Source organism: Caloenas nicobarica, chromosome 1, assembly GCF_036013445.1.
Source record: "Caloenas nicobarica isolate bCalNic1 chromosome 1, bCalNic1.hap1, whole genome shotgun sequence".
Taxonomy (NCBI): domain Eukaryota; kingdom Metazoa; phylum Chordata; class Aves; order Columbiformes; family Columbidae; genus Caloenas; species Caloenas nicobarica.
This window is the reverse complement of record NC_088245.1, coordinates 67,578,652-67,592,646: the sequence shown is the minus strand read 5'-3', so window position 1 is coordinate 67,592,646 and position 13,995 is coordinate 67,578,652. Positions and strand designations below refer to the sequence as shown.

Below are 13,995 nucleotides of genomic sequence, written 5' to 3'. Positions count from 1 at the left end.
GGATAGGACAGAGGCCAGGGTTAAATAATGATGAGAAGCAAGAGGGGCGTTAAGAATAAGTGTACCAGAGAGGCAAAAGGAAATCTGCAGAAGTGCTGGTTGAAAAAGGGGAGGGCGGGCAAGATCTGATAGTACTAGAGTATAGTCTAATATATAACCAGAGGAAGTTGGAGGGTTTTTTTAGATACAATACCCCTGCAAATGTTATACTTTTGACCTGTGGTTCAGACTCTGGTCTGCAGAGCTCTTGTGGCAAGTTCTCCACAGTCCTTCCTGCCTTGCAGCCTTTGAGAGTATGCGATGGCTCTTCAGTAACTGAGGATTGACACTAGGCTAAAGGATTTGGGACTGTTCTTTTTGCACAGTGATAACTGGGACACTACAGAGAGTTTTTAGGCGCTTTGACAAAGTGTGGTGTTTTAGGGGGATGTGTGATTGGAGGGCAAAGAATGAGGTTACAAAATCTGTGCTGTCAACAAAAAAAAGAAACCTTCTGAAAAAAATAATCAAGAAGCATATTGAGTTGTGGAGTTTTGTCCTGTTCTTTTTCATTCTAGCATGTTATCTGCACATGCGTGAAGAAGGTCCCTGTGATGGCACACATTTTTTAAGCAAAATTTCGATCTGACATCCGGTTCTTATCATCACTAGTTCTGCTTACAAGCTCTGGAGGTTTCAGACAAAAGCACTCCTGACATAACTGATTTGACTGCACTGCTCATTTATTTTCTCACAGGACGCAGTGGTTAAACCACTTTGTTGTTCATACTTTTTACAGTGATGTAGAAATGTTTGCCCTAGGATCTGAACCATAACCTCATAAGGTGGGAGAGGATTGTATAATAGCGACGTGACAAAGCAGTTCAGGACTGCAGGATGTTTGAGTGGTTCCCCACAGTAAACGGTTTGTTTTTAAATCATTGCAACAGCCATATGCTCTAGAAATTTCCATCCTTTTGAAATTCTTTTCTGGAGAGGAGCAACAGGAGAGAAGCTGAGTTCATATATTTCTAGGTATTTTAAAAATTTCCAATTAGAAATTCATCAGTTACAAATCCAGTCCTCATCAGAAGCTGTTTATTTCTATGTTTGACATAAAGAGAATTAGAAAAATCTATTCTATTCTAATTTGCATCACTGCTTGGAATTTTGATGTTGGAAAATAATTTTTGGTGGGATCCATCAGGAAATAAACTGCTTTTCTTCTCTCTCTTGATTTTAGTTTAAATCCAACGATAATCATAGCATGTCTTGAGTTGGAAGGGACCCACAAGGATCATGGAGTCCAACTCCTGTCCCTGCACAGAACAACCCCAGAATTCCCACCATGTGTCTGAGGGTGTTGTCCAGACTCTTCTTGTGTAAATTAGTTCCTGTAGTGAAATGACTACTGATTTTGGTGTTTTCTTGCCAAGACTTCTGTATCACAAACACACGGTCTTAGATTAACAGCAGAAGCAGTGGAAGGTCAGGATGGATGAAAGGGGGAACATAGAAAATGTCCTGCTAGGTGAACTGATCCTATATGATCATTGTCATCAAGATGCTGCAGAGATTGTTCAGGGTTAAAATGTTCGAAGTGTTATAATGGAGCTAAGCAGCTAGATCATATTTAGGAACTAGAAGGAATTTTGGAGCCTAGCTACCTCTTCTTTTGAAAATTCAAGCCTTGATAGCTATAAATTTATCTGAATAAGAAAAGCCCAAATAATAAGAATTGCAACATAGTTTAGATTGGAGTGGACCTCTGTGTCCAACCACCTGCTGAGAGCATCACTAACTAGAGCAGCTCGCTCAAGCCTTGTCCCATCACATTTTCACTGTCTGCAAGGATGGAGATGCCGTAGCCTCTTGGCAGCCTCTTCTGGTGGTTGATCAGCCTCGTTCTAAAAAGAATTTTCCTCATCTCCAAGTACAATTTTCCGTGTTCCAGTTTGCATCCATTGTGTCTTGTCCTGTCCCCTCGGGGAAGAGTGTGGCTTCATCTTCTCTGTTTCCTCCTATCAAGTCATTAAGGAAGCCTCCTGTTTTTCAGGCTAAACCAGCCCAATTCTCTCAGCTTCTTCTTGTACCTCCTGCCAAGTATTAATAGTAGGTTAGTCTGCTTGAAGCTAAGTGACAAAATTACAGAACCTCTTCAATTCCACTTCTGAATTTTCTGTGAGGAATACTGTGCTTTAAATGTTTAAATCTTCATATTCTTTTTCTGCGTTAGTGCTAACGTGCTTTTTTTTCCATGAAATATTATAAAACATGCAGCCTCTCTCTGGGAAGAGCTACATTTTCTCTCAGAAAAGTTCACGTGCTGTACTAACACTCTGCTAAACTTCTGCTTTTTAATAGATATTTTCCACATACATGCTGAGGAAGTTATTATTTATTATCACAACCAAAAATTTCCAGGGAAATGTGAAATCATTTAAAATCAGTAGCTCCCATTGCAAAGATGAAATTGTTAAAGAGCCAACCTTAAATATAATAAAATAATAAATATGGAGAAAGCGCCTTGACAATAAACTGGTTGCTTAAGAATTAATGTAGTGTGTTTCAAGTAGTGATTTATGAATGATGAGTCAGACTTGGAATGCAAAACTTGTTTGACAAAACAGAGCAAACAATATGAAGATTTTGCATGATTAAATTGCTTATTGCTTAAGCTCAATTTACTATTAGCTTTTGTTAAATTAATCCAAAATAAAATCAAATCCAGATTCAAACCCTGGACCTTCTCTGTAATGATCTGAGTACAGTCAAGTAGAATCTGCATTCTCTAGCCTCGAGATGCTGATTAAAATTAGAGTTTTCAGAGAGAAAGCATGCAGTTATGAAGGGATCAAATCAACAGCTGGCATTTCTAGAGTGAGCTTTGAGCTTTCATTTAAGACATTTAATTTTAGTGCATCTCTGATGATTTAATGTCTAGCTGTACATAATTTACTGTGTCTCGTATCTAACTTAGGTCTGGCTAGCCTTTGTATTTGTTTGGAATACAAAGACTTCACAAAGCTCAGTATGAGACTTTGTCAGCCTTTTATGCTGGGAGGAGAAATGCCGTCACTCTGTTTTAGGTCTGCTTCTGGTGTGAGTGCCCAGTGACAGTGACACCCAGATGACTTGAAGTGAAGCAGCTGATGCAGGGATGGCTGCTCACTTTGCAAGACCCTAGAACCATAAAATGGTTTGGCTTGGAAGGGACCTTCAAAGGCCGTCTAGTCCAACCCCCTGCCATGAGCAGGAACATCTTCAACCAGATCAGGTTGCTCAGAACCCCGTCCAGCCCGGCCTTGAATGTCTCCAGGGATGGGGCATCTACCACCTCTCTGGGCAACCTGGGCCAGGGTTTCACCACCAGCTAGACCCGGCTCTCTTTCTTAGTCCCCTCCAGGCTACTCTTAGAGTGTCATTGCTGCTTGAATGGTCCTTGTAAGCCCTGGTGGGTGGGTGGGACATTTTGCCCAGGCAGCTTTCTTTCCTTGTTTGGTATGGGTGTTTGTAGGTGCTTGGGGACCTCGTTTCAGGATAGTATGTTAAAAGGGCTTTATCTCACTAACGCTGTCCTTTGCAAACAGAGTCATGTAGTATATTTTAATGTCCATTACAATTGCTTGCCTCGAATGGTGATGTTAAGGCAAGGTATTCCATTTATCCTTACAAAATTTATATTTTGTGTTGTAAAAAATTATATATCCTCTGGATCTCGAAATTTCTTGAGAAGTTGGAGAAAATCTAAGAACAAGCTAAGAAACTTGTTTCATATTTTGTTAATTCTTTCATAGAACCATAGAATGTCCTGAGTTGGAAGGGACCCACAAGAATCATCAAGTCCAACTCCTGTCCCTGCATAAGACACCCCCAAAATTCACACCATATGTCTGAGGGCATTGTCCAGTCTCTTCTTGAACACCGTCAGGCTTGGGGCTGTGACACCTCCCTGGGGAGCCTGTTCCAGTGCTCCACCACCCTCTGGGGGAAGAACCTCTCCAGTAGCTTTATATCCTTTTAATCCTGTGGTATCCAGAACTGCACACAGTGCTGCAGGTGAGGCCACACCAGTGCAGAGCAGAGCAGGACAATCACCTCCCTCGCCTGGCTGGCCATGCTGTGCTTGGCGCACCCAGGACACGCTTGGCCCTCTTGGCTGCCACGGCACTGTTGGCTCATGTTCAACTTGCCATCAACCAGAACGCCCAGATCCCTCTCAGCGGAGCTGCTCTCCAGCATCTTGTTCCCCGGTCTTTGCTCAACTGTATGCAATTTGTGATTTTATACATCTTTATTATGTCACCTTTTCTTCCCCAAAACTTATTTATTAATTTTTTCATTTTCTTACAGGAAGGCTTTTCTATAATTTAGATTTTTCCAACCAGTCTCCTGAATTTCCTACTCCTCAATTGAAAACTGATTTGCATATTGAAACTGGGTGGACTTCTGAAGCAATAAGCTATGTTCAACATTCATATTTTCAGCTCGTTTGCTCTTTTTAAAAACTGGTTTCTTTGTTTGTTTGGGGGTTTTTGTTTGTTTTTTAACTGACTTAAGCACATCTAACTGATGTTTTCATTTAATTGTTCTCTAAATTGGTGTTTCAACCTTAATGCCAAGGTTCTATAAGAAGTGATTAGTTTCTCTGTACACAGGTGTACAGCACAAGGTTGAGTTAGGTACAAGTCAGATGAGACACTTAATTGCAAAACTAATTTAGCTTCAAAGTGAAGTAGTTGGAGTGTCTCCCAGTTTTTACCAGTTTTCTACAGTAATACCTACTATTGTTTTATGCACGTCTTAATTTTTCCATGTATGAATTTTGGATATACAGGATAGTGTAAATACGCTAATCCCTTTAGTCCGTATAGTCGCTAGAAAGTAGACTGAGATTGTTCTTTTTTTATTTTTAATAGACTCAGAACCGTATGAAGCTGATGGCTGACAACTATGAGGATGACCACCTCAAATCCTCTTCCCATTCCAACCAAACCAACCACAAGCCCTCTCCTGACCAGGTAATGTGTTTTGCTTTTAAAGTAATTTTTACTATGGGGGCTGATTATTTCGAGTCGTATGTAATTTTCCCTGACATGCTTGCAGTACCTTGGAACAAAAGTAGCATTCCAGAGTGCAGTTATAAACCAGAAATGGATGTTGCTGTTGTGTCGGCTTCCTTGAAAACTCCTGAAATGCGAACAAACAGTTCCCAGTACCAAGCTGTTATTAAGTGGGTGGAGAAGAGGAGCCAGACAATGAAAGGGAAAAAAGAAACATTTCTTAAAGCACAAGACTGGAGTCCTGTCTGGCATACACAGACTCCAGTAACTCGGGCTTACTGCTTGAGTGTGTGGAGCGTCCAGGGCTGTTTCTTGTCTTCAGTAGCAGGAAATCGTGCGCCAGGATCAGCTTTCTGATCTATGGATTGCATATGAGCAGTTCCCTTTGTTTCCCATGAGGAAACCCCGGCTTCTGTGCCAAATGAGCACAGACTGCTCCCTCACAAACTCAATGGGCCGTGAACTGAAGGAAAATCAATTTACCATCTCCAAGGCAGTGAGGAGCCTCCTGTGTCATTTACAAAGCACAGCCGTGTGCTTGATAACTATCAGGGAGATTACCTATCCCATGGGTAGCACAGAAAATGCCAACATAATTGCATATCCCATGTTGTAATCTCATCCATTCCAGTTTAATTAAAATATTAGCGATCATTAATCACAGCCTTGACAAAGTGAAGGAATGTTTGGCACTCCTCTTTGCCCTCTGGCTCATCTAGAAATTGTTGAGATTTGAAGGAAGGCATCCTGATCTAGACCTTTAAGTGCCAACCTAGTGCCATGCAGAAATTATGAGTAAAGTACAGGAGGAACATGGCAAAAAGCAATTACATATTCACCTTGCAAAAACAGATCTTTAAAAATCCCTTTCCATGTCTATAACAGAAGACAGTAAGGCATATATGCAGAGCAGAGAATTTCCTATTATCAGAGCAACTTCCTTTTGCATCTTCTTGTAATAACCTCTTCCAGATGATAAATAAGGAACTGTAGATTGACTGGCTCGAGTTTTCTGCAATGTTTTTGGAAAATGTTGGTCTTACCTTCTTTCAGAGAGTGTAAACACTGCAAATTAAATGTCTTGCCTAATCTTAATTTTGAGGAAATCTTAGAATATCTCTTGTTTCTACACTGTGAGTCTATAATGAAATGAAGCCATTTCCAGAGTGTAACTGTAGTACCTGCTTGCAAGTGAAGGCAGCATAGCACTCATGGATGAAACGAAACGATAAGATGTAAAGAAAAGATAGCATTTAAACTTTTAAGGAAGTTCTTGCAAAGACCTCGCAGGGGAGAGCCATTGGGGGCTGAGGGGTGTCTGATTGCACTTTCTGTTTACATAGGGGTGTTTTAAAAACTGACAGAGCCTACGAGAGAGCAAAGAAAGCTGTACATCAAAGTGGCTGAGAGTATTGCATAAGGAATTGAACACTTTGTACTACTATTTGTACTTGCATACCTGTTTTAAATACTAACCAACTCTTTATTTCATTCCCATGCTGCTCGGGGGCTTTTCTCCCATTGCCACCTCTGCGCTGCTAGGATGAGGAGGAGGGTATTTGGGCATAACCAGTCAGATGCTCTTAGTTCAGCCATTTTGTTCAGAACGGTGAGAATCAACTTTTCTTGCCAATAGAAAAGTTTCCGACAGTCACTCTCATGTCTTGCTCCCTTGTGCTTTGTGGAACCTGGTTGTGCTCCTTCCCCCTTGTTTGCATAGTCTCTGCATGAGGGTGTTTCTCATGTGTTTGTGTGTAGTTTGTGATTTTCTTCTCCTAATCATCATGTCATTGTTTCACGATGTTGTGGGGAGAACTTTCCAGGGCATGTAATTGAGTTTCTCTGCAAAGCAAACTCCTAATGTGTATGAGAGAGCAGGAAATGTCTCTCGTATCATTTATCATTGACTTCATGGAGGAAATGTTTTCAGTCAGATTCTTTTTCAAAGTAGTTTGCACTGTAGCCAAATCTATGTATGCTTTTTCGATTCTGGTTAGTAAAGAATTCGCTCAGAGATAATGTTCCTCCTGAAGATAATGTTCCTCCTGAAGGTTTTAAGCATGTTGAGATCTGCTGCTGAGATTGCTGCCATGGATGCTGACCTAACTAGTCACAGATATTTATCAGCTCAGAACAGATGATTCTTGATACAGACTAGGAATATAAATTTTCTGAAAATGGGAAGACAAAGAGAAATGTCCTCTTGAACATTCCCCCCTCTCACCTCCCTTGTTCTCTCGAAACAATGGGGGAGAAATTGGTAGCTATTTGTCATTTAAAGTACATTTTGTTTCTCTATGTCTGAATCCACAATTTTCTATTTTCTGCCATCAAATTGTCTCCACAACAACCCCCATTTCCAGAAGAGAAGGCAATACACAGGACAGAGCCCTTCTCCTCATGCCTGTTCTCTAGCAAAGAAGAAAACATCCTTTACCGACCAGGAGCCTTGATATAGAGCTACAAAAGTCAAATATCAATTCTTACGCTACATACAGTACATAGGATTCATTTATGCCTTCTAGTATCAGTTTTAAAGCAGAATAATTTTCTTTGAAGTATTTAAACTATTTTAAAGGATTGAGATGCAATGACAATATTTTTAAAATTTATATGAAACTTTTTCTTTCTTCACCTACTCTTTTAAGGAAAAATATTTCATGTGAGTTTCTGCACAGATTTTCTCAGAATTTCAGTTTTCCATATCAGTTATTTGAAAGAAAACTCTTCTGAAAACTTCCATGGAAATTTTAGACCCTTGCATTTCTGAAAATTATTATTTTATATTAGATTTGTAAAACATTCATGAAAGAATAAGCTACTCTCCCCTCTCTTTGCATGTACTCAATTAACTGCAGACTTACATGTCTGTCTGACCGTCTAGATCAGATCGCTCTTTTCAAGTCAACCATCTGAAAAATTTAATCCAACTGTGGCAGTGTCAAACTTGAATTTCATGCCTTGGGGTTTGAACTGAGAAAATCTCTTTAGTGGAAAACACGCTAAAGTGCTTTATTCATTTACACTCACTGTTGATTTCACATTCTTTTTGAATCACCGCTCTTGCAATGGTTGTGTGTTAGTATATGATGTTAAAAGTTTTAGAGAGAATGCTTGTAAAGATCTGCTTAAGCACAGCAATTAAACAGGAAAGACCAGGTAAGTAAATGATGAAAAGGAAGAAGACTCTCACTATGAAGGTAGGAATAATTCTGATTTTCGTTCGCGAGCAAACATGGAGGCTGCATAGGAAACACTGACAGAAAGATCTTTCCCTTTCCCATCTGCTGGTACATTTATGAATGCAACTGTGCTAAGAGCATGATCTCTCTTAGCTTACTGAATTAATGGGTGGTTCATATGAAACACAGCATGTCTCTACACTTTGTAATGGAGGCATTTTCCCTGGGAAAGCATGTTACAGAACATCCTAGTCAAAGTAATGAGGCATCCAGCATCCTTGCCTTACGTGTGTCTCATCTGAGAAACATGACAGCCTCAAGATTGTCTTGCATACATCAACAGGGAAAATATAAAGGTGAGTGATGCCTCCCAAGCCAGTTATTCCCAACAAAGTACATGTCTTTACCATGATGTTCCATATACATTCCAAAAAAAAAAAGTCCTTATCCTCTTTGTAAAGGTGAAGATGCTGTAAGTCACAAAGTCCCTTACCTGCATGGGTTAAATTCATTGTATGTATTACAATGATAAAGTGGCTAATAGCATAGGACTTGGTGATAATTTTGTTTTCAAAAGTTCCTTTAGGTCTGAGGATGTAGTCACCTCTGGTCAATACTGAAGATAAAATGGAGGCCATCAAAATATGTGCAATAGCAAACTGCATTATTTTATTTTTATGTTTTGAGGTTTAAGGCTTTTCTCCTCCAGCATTCTGGAACTGACAATTTAATATTTAATTATGCCAGTTCTGCATATAATAGCATTATCAGATATAGCTCCCCTGAAATGGAGCCTCGTTTCTCAACATATGCGCCCTTCCTGTAGTTTCAGAGAACAGTAGTTTACATGACAGTTTACAGTTCAATGTAAATACCGTCTTTCATCCTGAAATAGCCTTTCCTAGCCTTTTTTTCTAGGCTCATTTCCTTGCTGTCTGAATTTCTTATGATTCCTTTTAGTCCTCCTCTCTATCCAAATGTATCCCAATGTGCTTTCTCAGAGGATGCCCCTTTGTCTTTCTCAAATGCTAAAATGGTCTGACCAATGGCTTAATTAGTTATGATTCACTTTTGTAAAAAATAATATGAACTTACACTTTATGATATCTAATACATATGGAAGGATATGTGTGGACGTGTCTGTATATTCTTGTAAGTATGTACCATGTATGTGCTATATGGGGGAAGGAAGAAGCAAAGCTTCCGTACATAAACTTCCCAAGCTGGTCAGCTCATCTAGTTTTCTTGTGAAGAACAGCAGTTCTACTTGTGGTGCGAAAAAGGGTGGGTGTTGTTCAGAAATCTGCTTCTGCCACCTCTGCCCATCAGAAACGTGGAGGACTGCTTTTGTTGAAGGGGCGTAGAGGGCATAGGAGCACAAAAAATCTGTTGGAAGAGTCAGAGACTATCAAATTAAAGGGCACGCAGAAAAGCGAGGATAGAATAGAAGCGCCAAGGGCAAGAACAGAGGAAGGGCAAAATTGAAACTCTGAGAACTGAGAGATTTATCCTTCTATGTGATTTATGCATACTACATGTGTGTTTTTAAGTATGCGTGCTGTTTTAGAGCATTTTTCTTCCCATCTTCCGTGGCTCTGGCTTGCAGTAGGAGTTGGAGCCTAGTAGGTGCTGTCACTGTACAAGCTTTTTGAATGCGTTCCGTGGAAGCATTTTCTGTTAACAGTTGCCAGCAAATCCTGAAGTCAAGGATATGCCTGCTAAGGAGCAAAACACTTGTTTTTGCTGTGCTTGAATTCCAGGAACAAAACCTGAAAATGAATTTTATGCTTATTAGAGTAACAGTGGAACGGTCAGAGAGCTAGCATTGAACTGGAGTGCGTAAAAATGGGGATCTTTCAAGATGATGAAAGTATTGGCAAGTTACTGTTACTGTAAAAATGTGGCAAGAATAAAAGCCTCTTATTCATGACATTTTTCTTTAATACTTGAGCTTGACAAATTTTAACACAGAAGCAGTAAGTATTGTGAGTTTACTGCTGAAGACACTAGCATAATTTAACACATCTCTTAAGATTTCAGAGGTGATGTCTGTAATTGTAAGAGGAGATAAGTCATAACAGGAAAATATTTGAATCATTTTTAAGAACTGAAAACCAGTCAATTCAAGTAAATTTCGTAGACTCCGTGTCAGAACCAGTATAAATTATGATTTGCAACAGCACCAGGTTACAAGTATGCATTGTGTACCAAAGGCAACACTTCTAATGTTGTAATTTGACTTTGCCCATAGTTTTTGTACAGACAAGGGTCTTCTAAACCTGAGAACTGAAATAGAGGGGAAGTCATCAATGTGGAGATTGTTTAATGAATTCAGTTTGATTTTTTTAACTACAGTTTTTAATCAGGAGCTTATAATATTCTAAAGGACATCTTTAATGAATATATAGTTTCCAAAACCAGCCATTTTTTATTATTAAAATGTAATGGAGCTTGAATGACATTTCTCTATTACATTTATTAGGACAAAGGTATTAAACAGAATTGCAGTAGGAACGATAGTAACAGTTAAATCTCACAGAGAACTTGATACTAGTAGGTGTATGCAAAAACCAACTGAATGCTCAAGGTTATAAGCCATGTGTTTCTAACTTGTATCTGCAGAGCAATTTTGTCTCACCCCTAGGAAGGCGCAGAATGAGTGTTCACAATTTCCTTTTTGTTTTGGAAGGGGTATTTATTATTCCATTTTACAGCTGAAAGGACATGCACGACAAATGGACACCTTGTTAGCCAGCACTTAGCTGTCCAAACAGATTTAGAGGAAAGTGGCAGAAGTGGGTGACATGCAACACTCTGAAGAAATGTGACTACTATGATGGTAGAGTAAGAGGGATAGAAATAATGACATTGAGGGCAGGACATCTCAGGACTTAATTTAACCTTTGCTACAGCTGTCAAACCCATGAACTTTTCATTGAGATCACTACAGAACTAAGCATCTGTACTTTGAGAAGTTCGAGAATAATTTTTTTTCCTACGTTATTTGGTGCTTGGATTAATATACTGATTTCTTTTAGCAAACTAAATATTGCATTCATGGCAAGTTCCATTTTCAAATGATTACACAGGCATTCATTCACTGCATAAATATGATCTTTCTCTCCACGAGACACATTTTATGCTTGCAGCATGTAGAGAGCTGCTCGTCCTACTGCCATGCTTCTTTTAGGTTTCAGTATTGTTGCTTATTACACTGTGACCTCATAAGCCTTTTAAATAAATTTCGTTTCAATGTGGTCTTTTTTAATTGTTAGATCATACAGAATGGTCAAAAACACCGAGTTTTTGTGCCTGACTTGTGTTACAGTGTAATTTACTGGACACAGTACTGGACCATGATTCAGAAAATAAATTCTTTCCTGGCATCATCTCTGGCCACTCACTTGTTCTCTTTCTCCCTGTCTCAAATTCTCTAATTGTAAACTGAGCTGAAGTTTTTGTAAAGTGGAAACTTCTGCTTGGGAAAAGTACTATATAAGTGCTACATAATATTATTACACAATATTCTAAAGTAGTGTTGTTACAGTGATATGAGGGTGATTCTAATACCACATTTTGAATTTGTTCCCACAATTATGTTAGATTTATATTCGACTCAATTTATTAATACTTCTTATTTTTCCTTCCAAGATCCTATTCCTTCCCAAAAAAGGGGAAAATAGCCCATATGTTAAACATTTCAAGGCGCTGCCATTCCAGCATGCTGAGCAAAGGTCTATAGACCACTGCCTTTTCTTAATTGTCATCTTTTGTCCTCTGAAGGGTCATTTCTTCCCCTCTCTAAAAATCTCCAAACTAGTTGTGTAGTGTATAATAATCTGTTACAGTATGTCCATTACAGTTCTTCATTCAGAAAGAATGTGTCTTGTGCTTGGCTTAGAGACATACCCTGTGCAAAATTTGAAGGCAGCTACACACAAAAAATCATACTTTACTGAAACTTTATCACTTGGCCTGAGAGATAAGATACCAGATTTGTTTTGTCGTACTGCTGACAGCCAGGGCTCCTCACTCCCACTTTCCAGATGGGCAACCCTTTAGTAAGAACCTTAACGTGATGCACTCAAATAAGGTGACGTAACTAATTAATTGTTACGAGGGCAGCACTTTGAATACAGTTTTCCCGGTTAATCACAGGACCTGCTTTCCATCCCTGCTTTTCTGGAGCCCTGCTTATGTGGGCGTCATCATTAATTATGGAACTGGAAGATTCCTGTGCTGTCAAGTCAGGCAAGGAGACACAAAGAGTTGAAGGACTGGCAACTGCTGCTCTGAGGAAGCACAGTTCCAAATCCTGGTTTAGCTCTCATACAATTATCTATTATTTTCAAGCTTTTTCAAGCTTCGCCTTTTTTCGGAGAGTGACCTTTTCTCCTTTGGCTGTAATAACTCTGATAAATGGAGAGCCTTTTGTAGTGACCTTCTCACTTCAGTGTGACAATCCTGTTATGGTGGAGTGAACAATTTAAGTAATGCTTAATATTTTGTTTAATGATTAATCATCTACCATTCCCATTTGGAAACCGTGCCTTTCCACTTTCTCTCTTATTCTATGCCCATACTGGCATGTAATCTCCTACCCAGTCAGTACTGCTAGCCTGGGATGGGCCAGCCTAGAGAAGAATGCTGTCCTTGAAATGATGTCAACTTCTGCTCCTGGTCCTTTCCCTGTTCCTGGGAACAATTCTTTTGCTAGCTTGTTTGTTCTGTTTTTTTTTTTTTTAAAAAAAAAAAAAGTATTGCTATTTTAATAACTGTTTTATATTTGAATAGTATATTCTCTCACCAAGAATGCTATATTTATGAGCACAAAAGAACTGATCTTGATACACTGTTCATCTTCTTTCTGGTCCCAGAATGATAAGACTAAGATTTCCAGATGGAATTTTGTAATCTGCAGCTCTGGGATGAATTAAGCACTCACAACAGAGGTGTAACTGGATTGTATCACTGTCTTCCTATTATTCTTACAGATCAAAGAAGAACACAAGTAGATACTTATATTCTAAAACATTCAAACCAGATGGCCGGTTTCTTTTTGTAGAGATTTGTGCTTTTCAGCAAAACAATTGCAAAAAGGCCATCATTCATTTCTATCAAATGAGATTATTCCAGGTCTGTGTCTTATTTTCTTTTCTGATTTGCAGCTGAATATGATCTTCTACGAGTGGCTTGGTCTTTGTAGCAAGTAGGAATTCTGTACTCAAACATTTTTGTTTCTGGCCACTTCCAGGAGTGTTGTTGCTTATAGTATGTGTGATAGTCTGTAATATCTCCGAGTTACTCTGCCATTTGGATTTCTTATAGCGCTTCTCCACACCCCAGAATGCAAGGCCAGAAGCTTCTGCAAACTATGTATACGCTGTTGGTGACATAAAGGAGAGGGGAGCTGAGTCCTGGCACTCATAGACAGGATGGAGACACAAGAGGAATAGCCGAAGCCAAGCTGAGGGTGTTGCTGCCAGCACCTTGTAGGAGTCAGTTAGGAGGAAAGAAACTGAAATAGGGGGGTGATGAACAATATTAGAGAACGAATCAAGCCCAAACCTGCTTTCCAGCATATTAACTATGAAAATAAGCTCAAGAGAAATATGACTAAAATAAAAACTGATAAGGGCTTGCAGCCAATCTAGGCGCTATATTTTCCTGGCTGGTAAAGCTCATAATTACTGATGGAGGTGCCAGGATTTACGGTTCCAACTCATAGTAGGCTCACCACAGGCAATCCAACTACAGCTGATTGTTTAATG

The 13,995-nt window shown here is 39.3% G+C and overlaps 1 protein-coding gene across 6 annotated transcripts in view; it reads left to right on the top strand.

The window, feature by feature from the left end:
- ERC1 (ELKS/RAB6-interacting/CAST family member 1) overlaps nt 1-13,995 on the top strand; it is a 294,674-nt gene that overhangs the window by 254,395 nt on the left and 26,284 nt on the right. For 4 of the 6 annotated variants that reach the window (XM_065632425.1, XM_065632416.1, XM_065632397.1 and 1 more), the window contains one exon: nt 4,899-5,000. In XM_065632425.1, coding sequence (XP_065488497.1) covers nt 4,899-5,000 — 102 coding nt within the window. Of the gene's footprint in view, nt 1-4,898; nt 5,001-6,584; nt 6,652-13,995 lie in introns of all 6 variants that reach the window. The other 2 variants (XM_065632441.1, XM_065632434.1) reach the window with 1 other exon arrangement.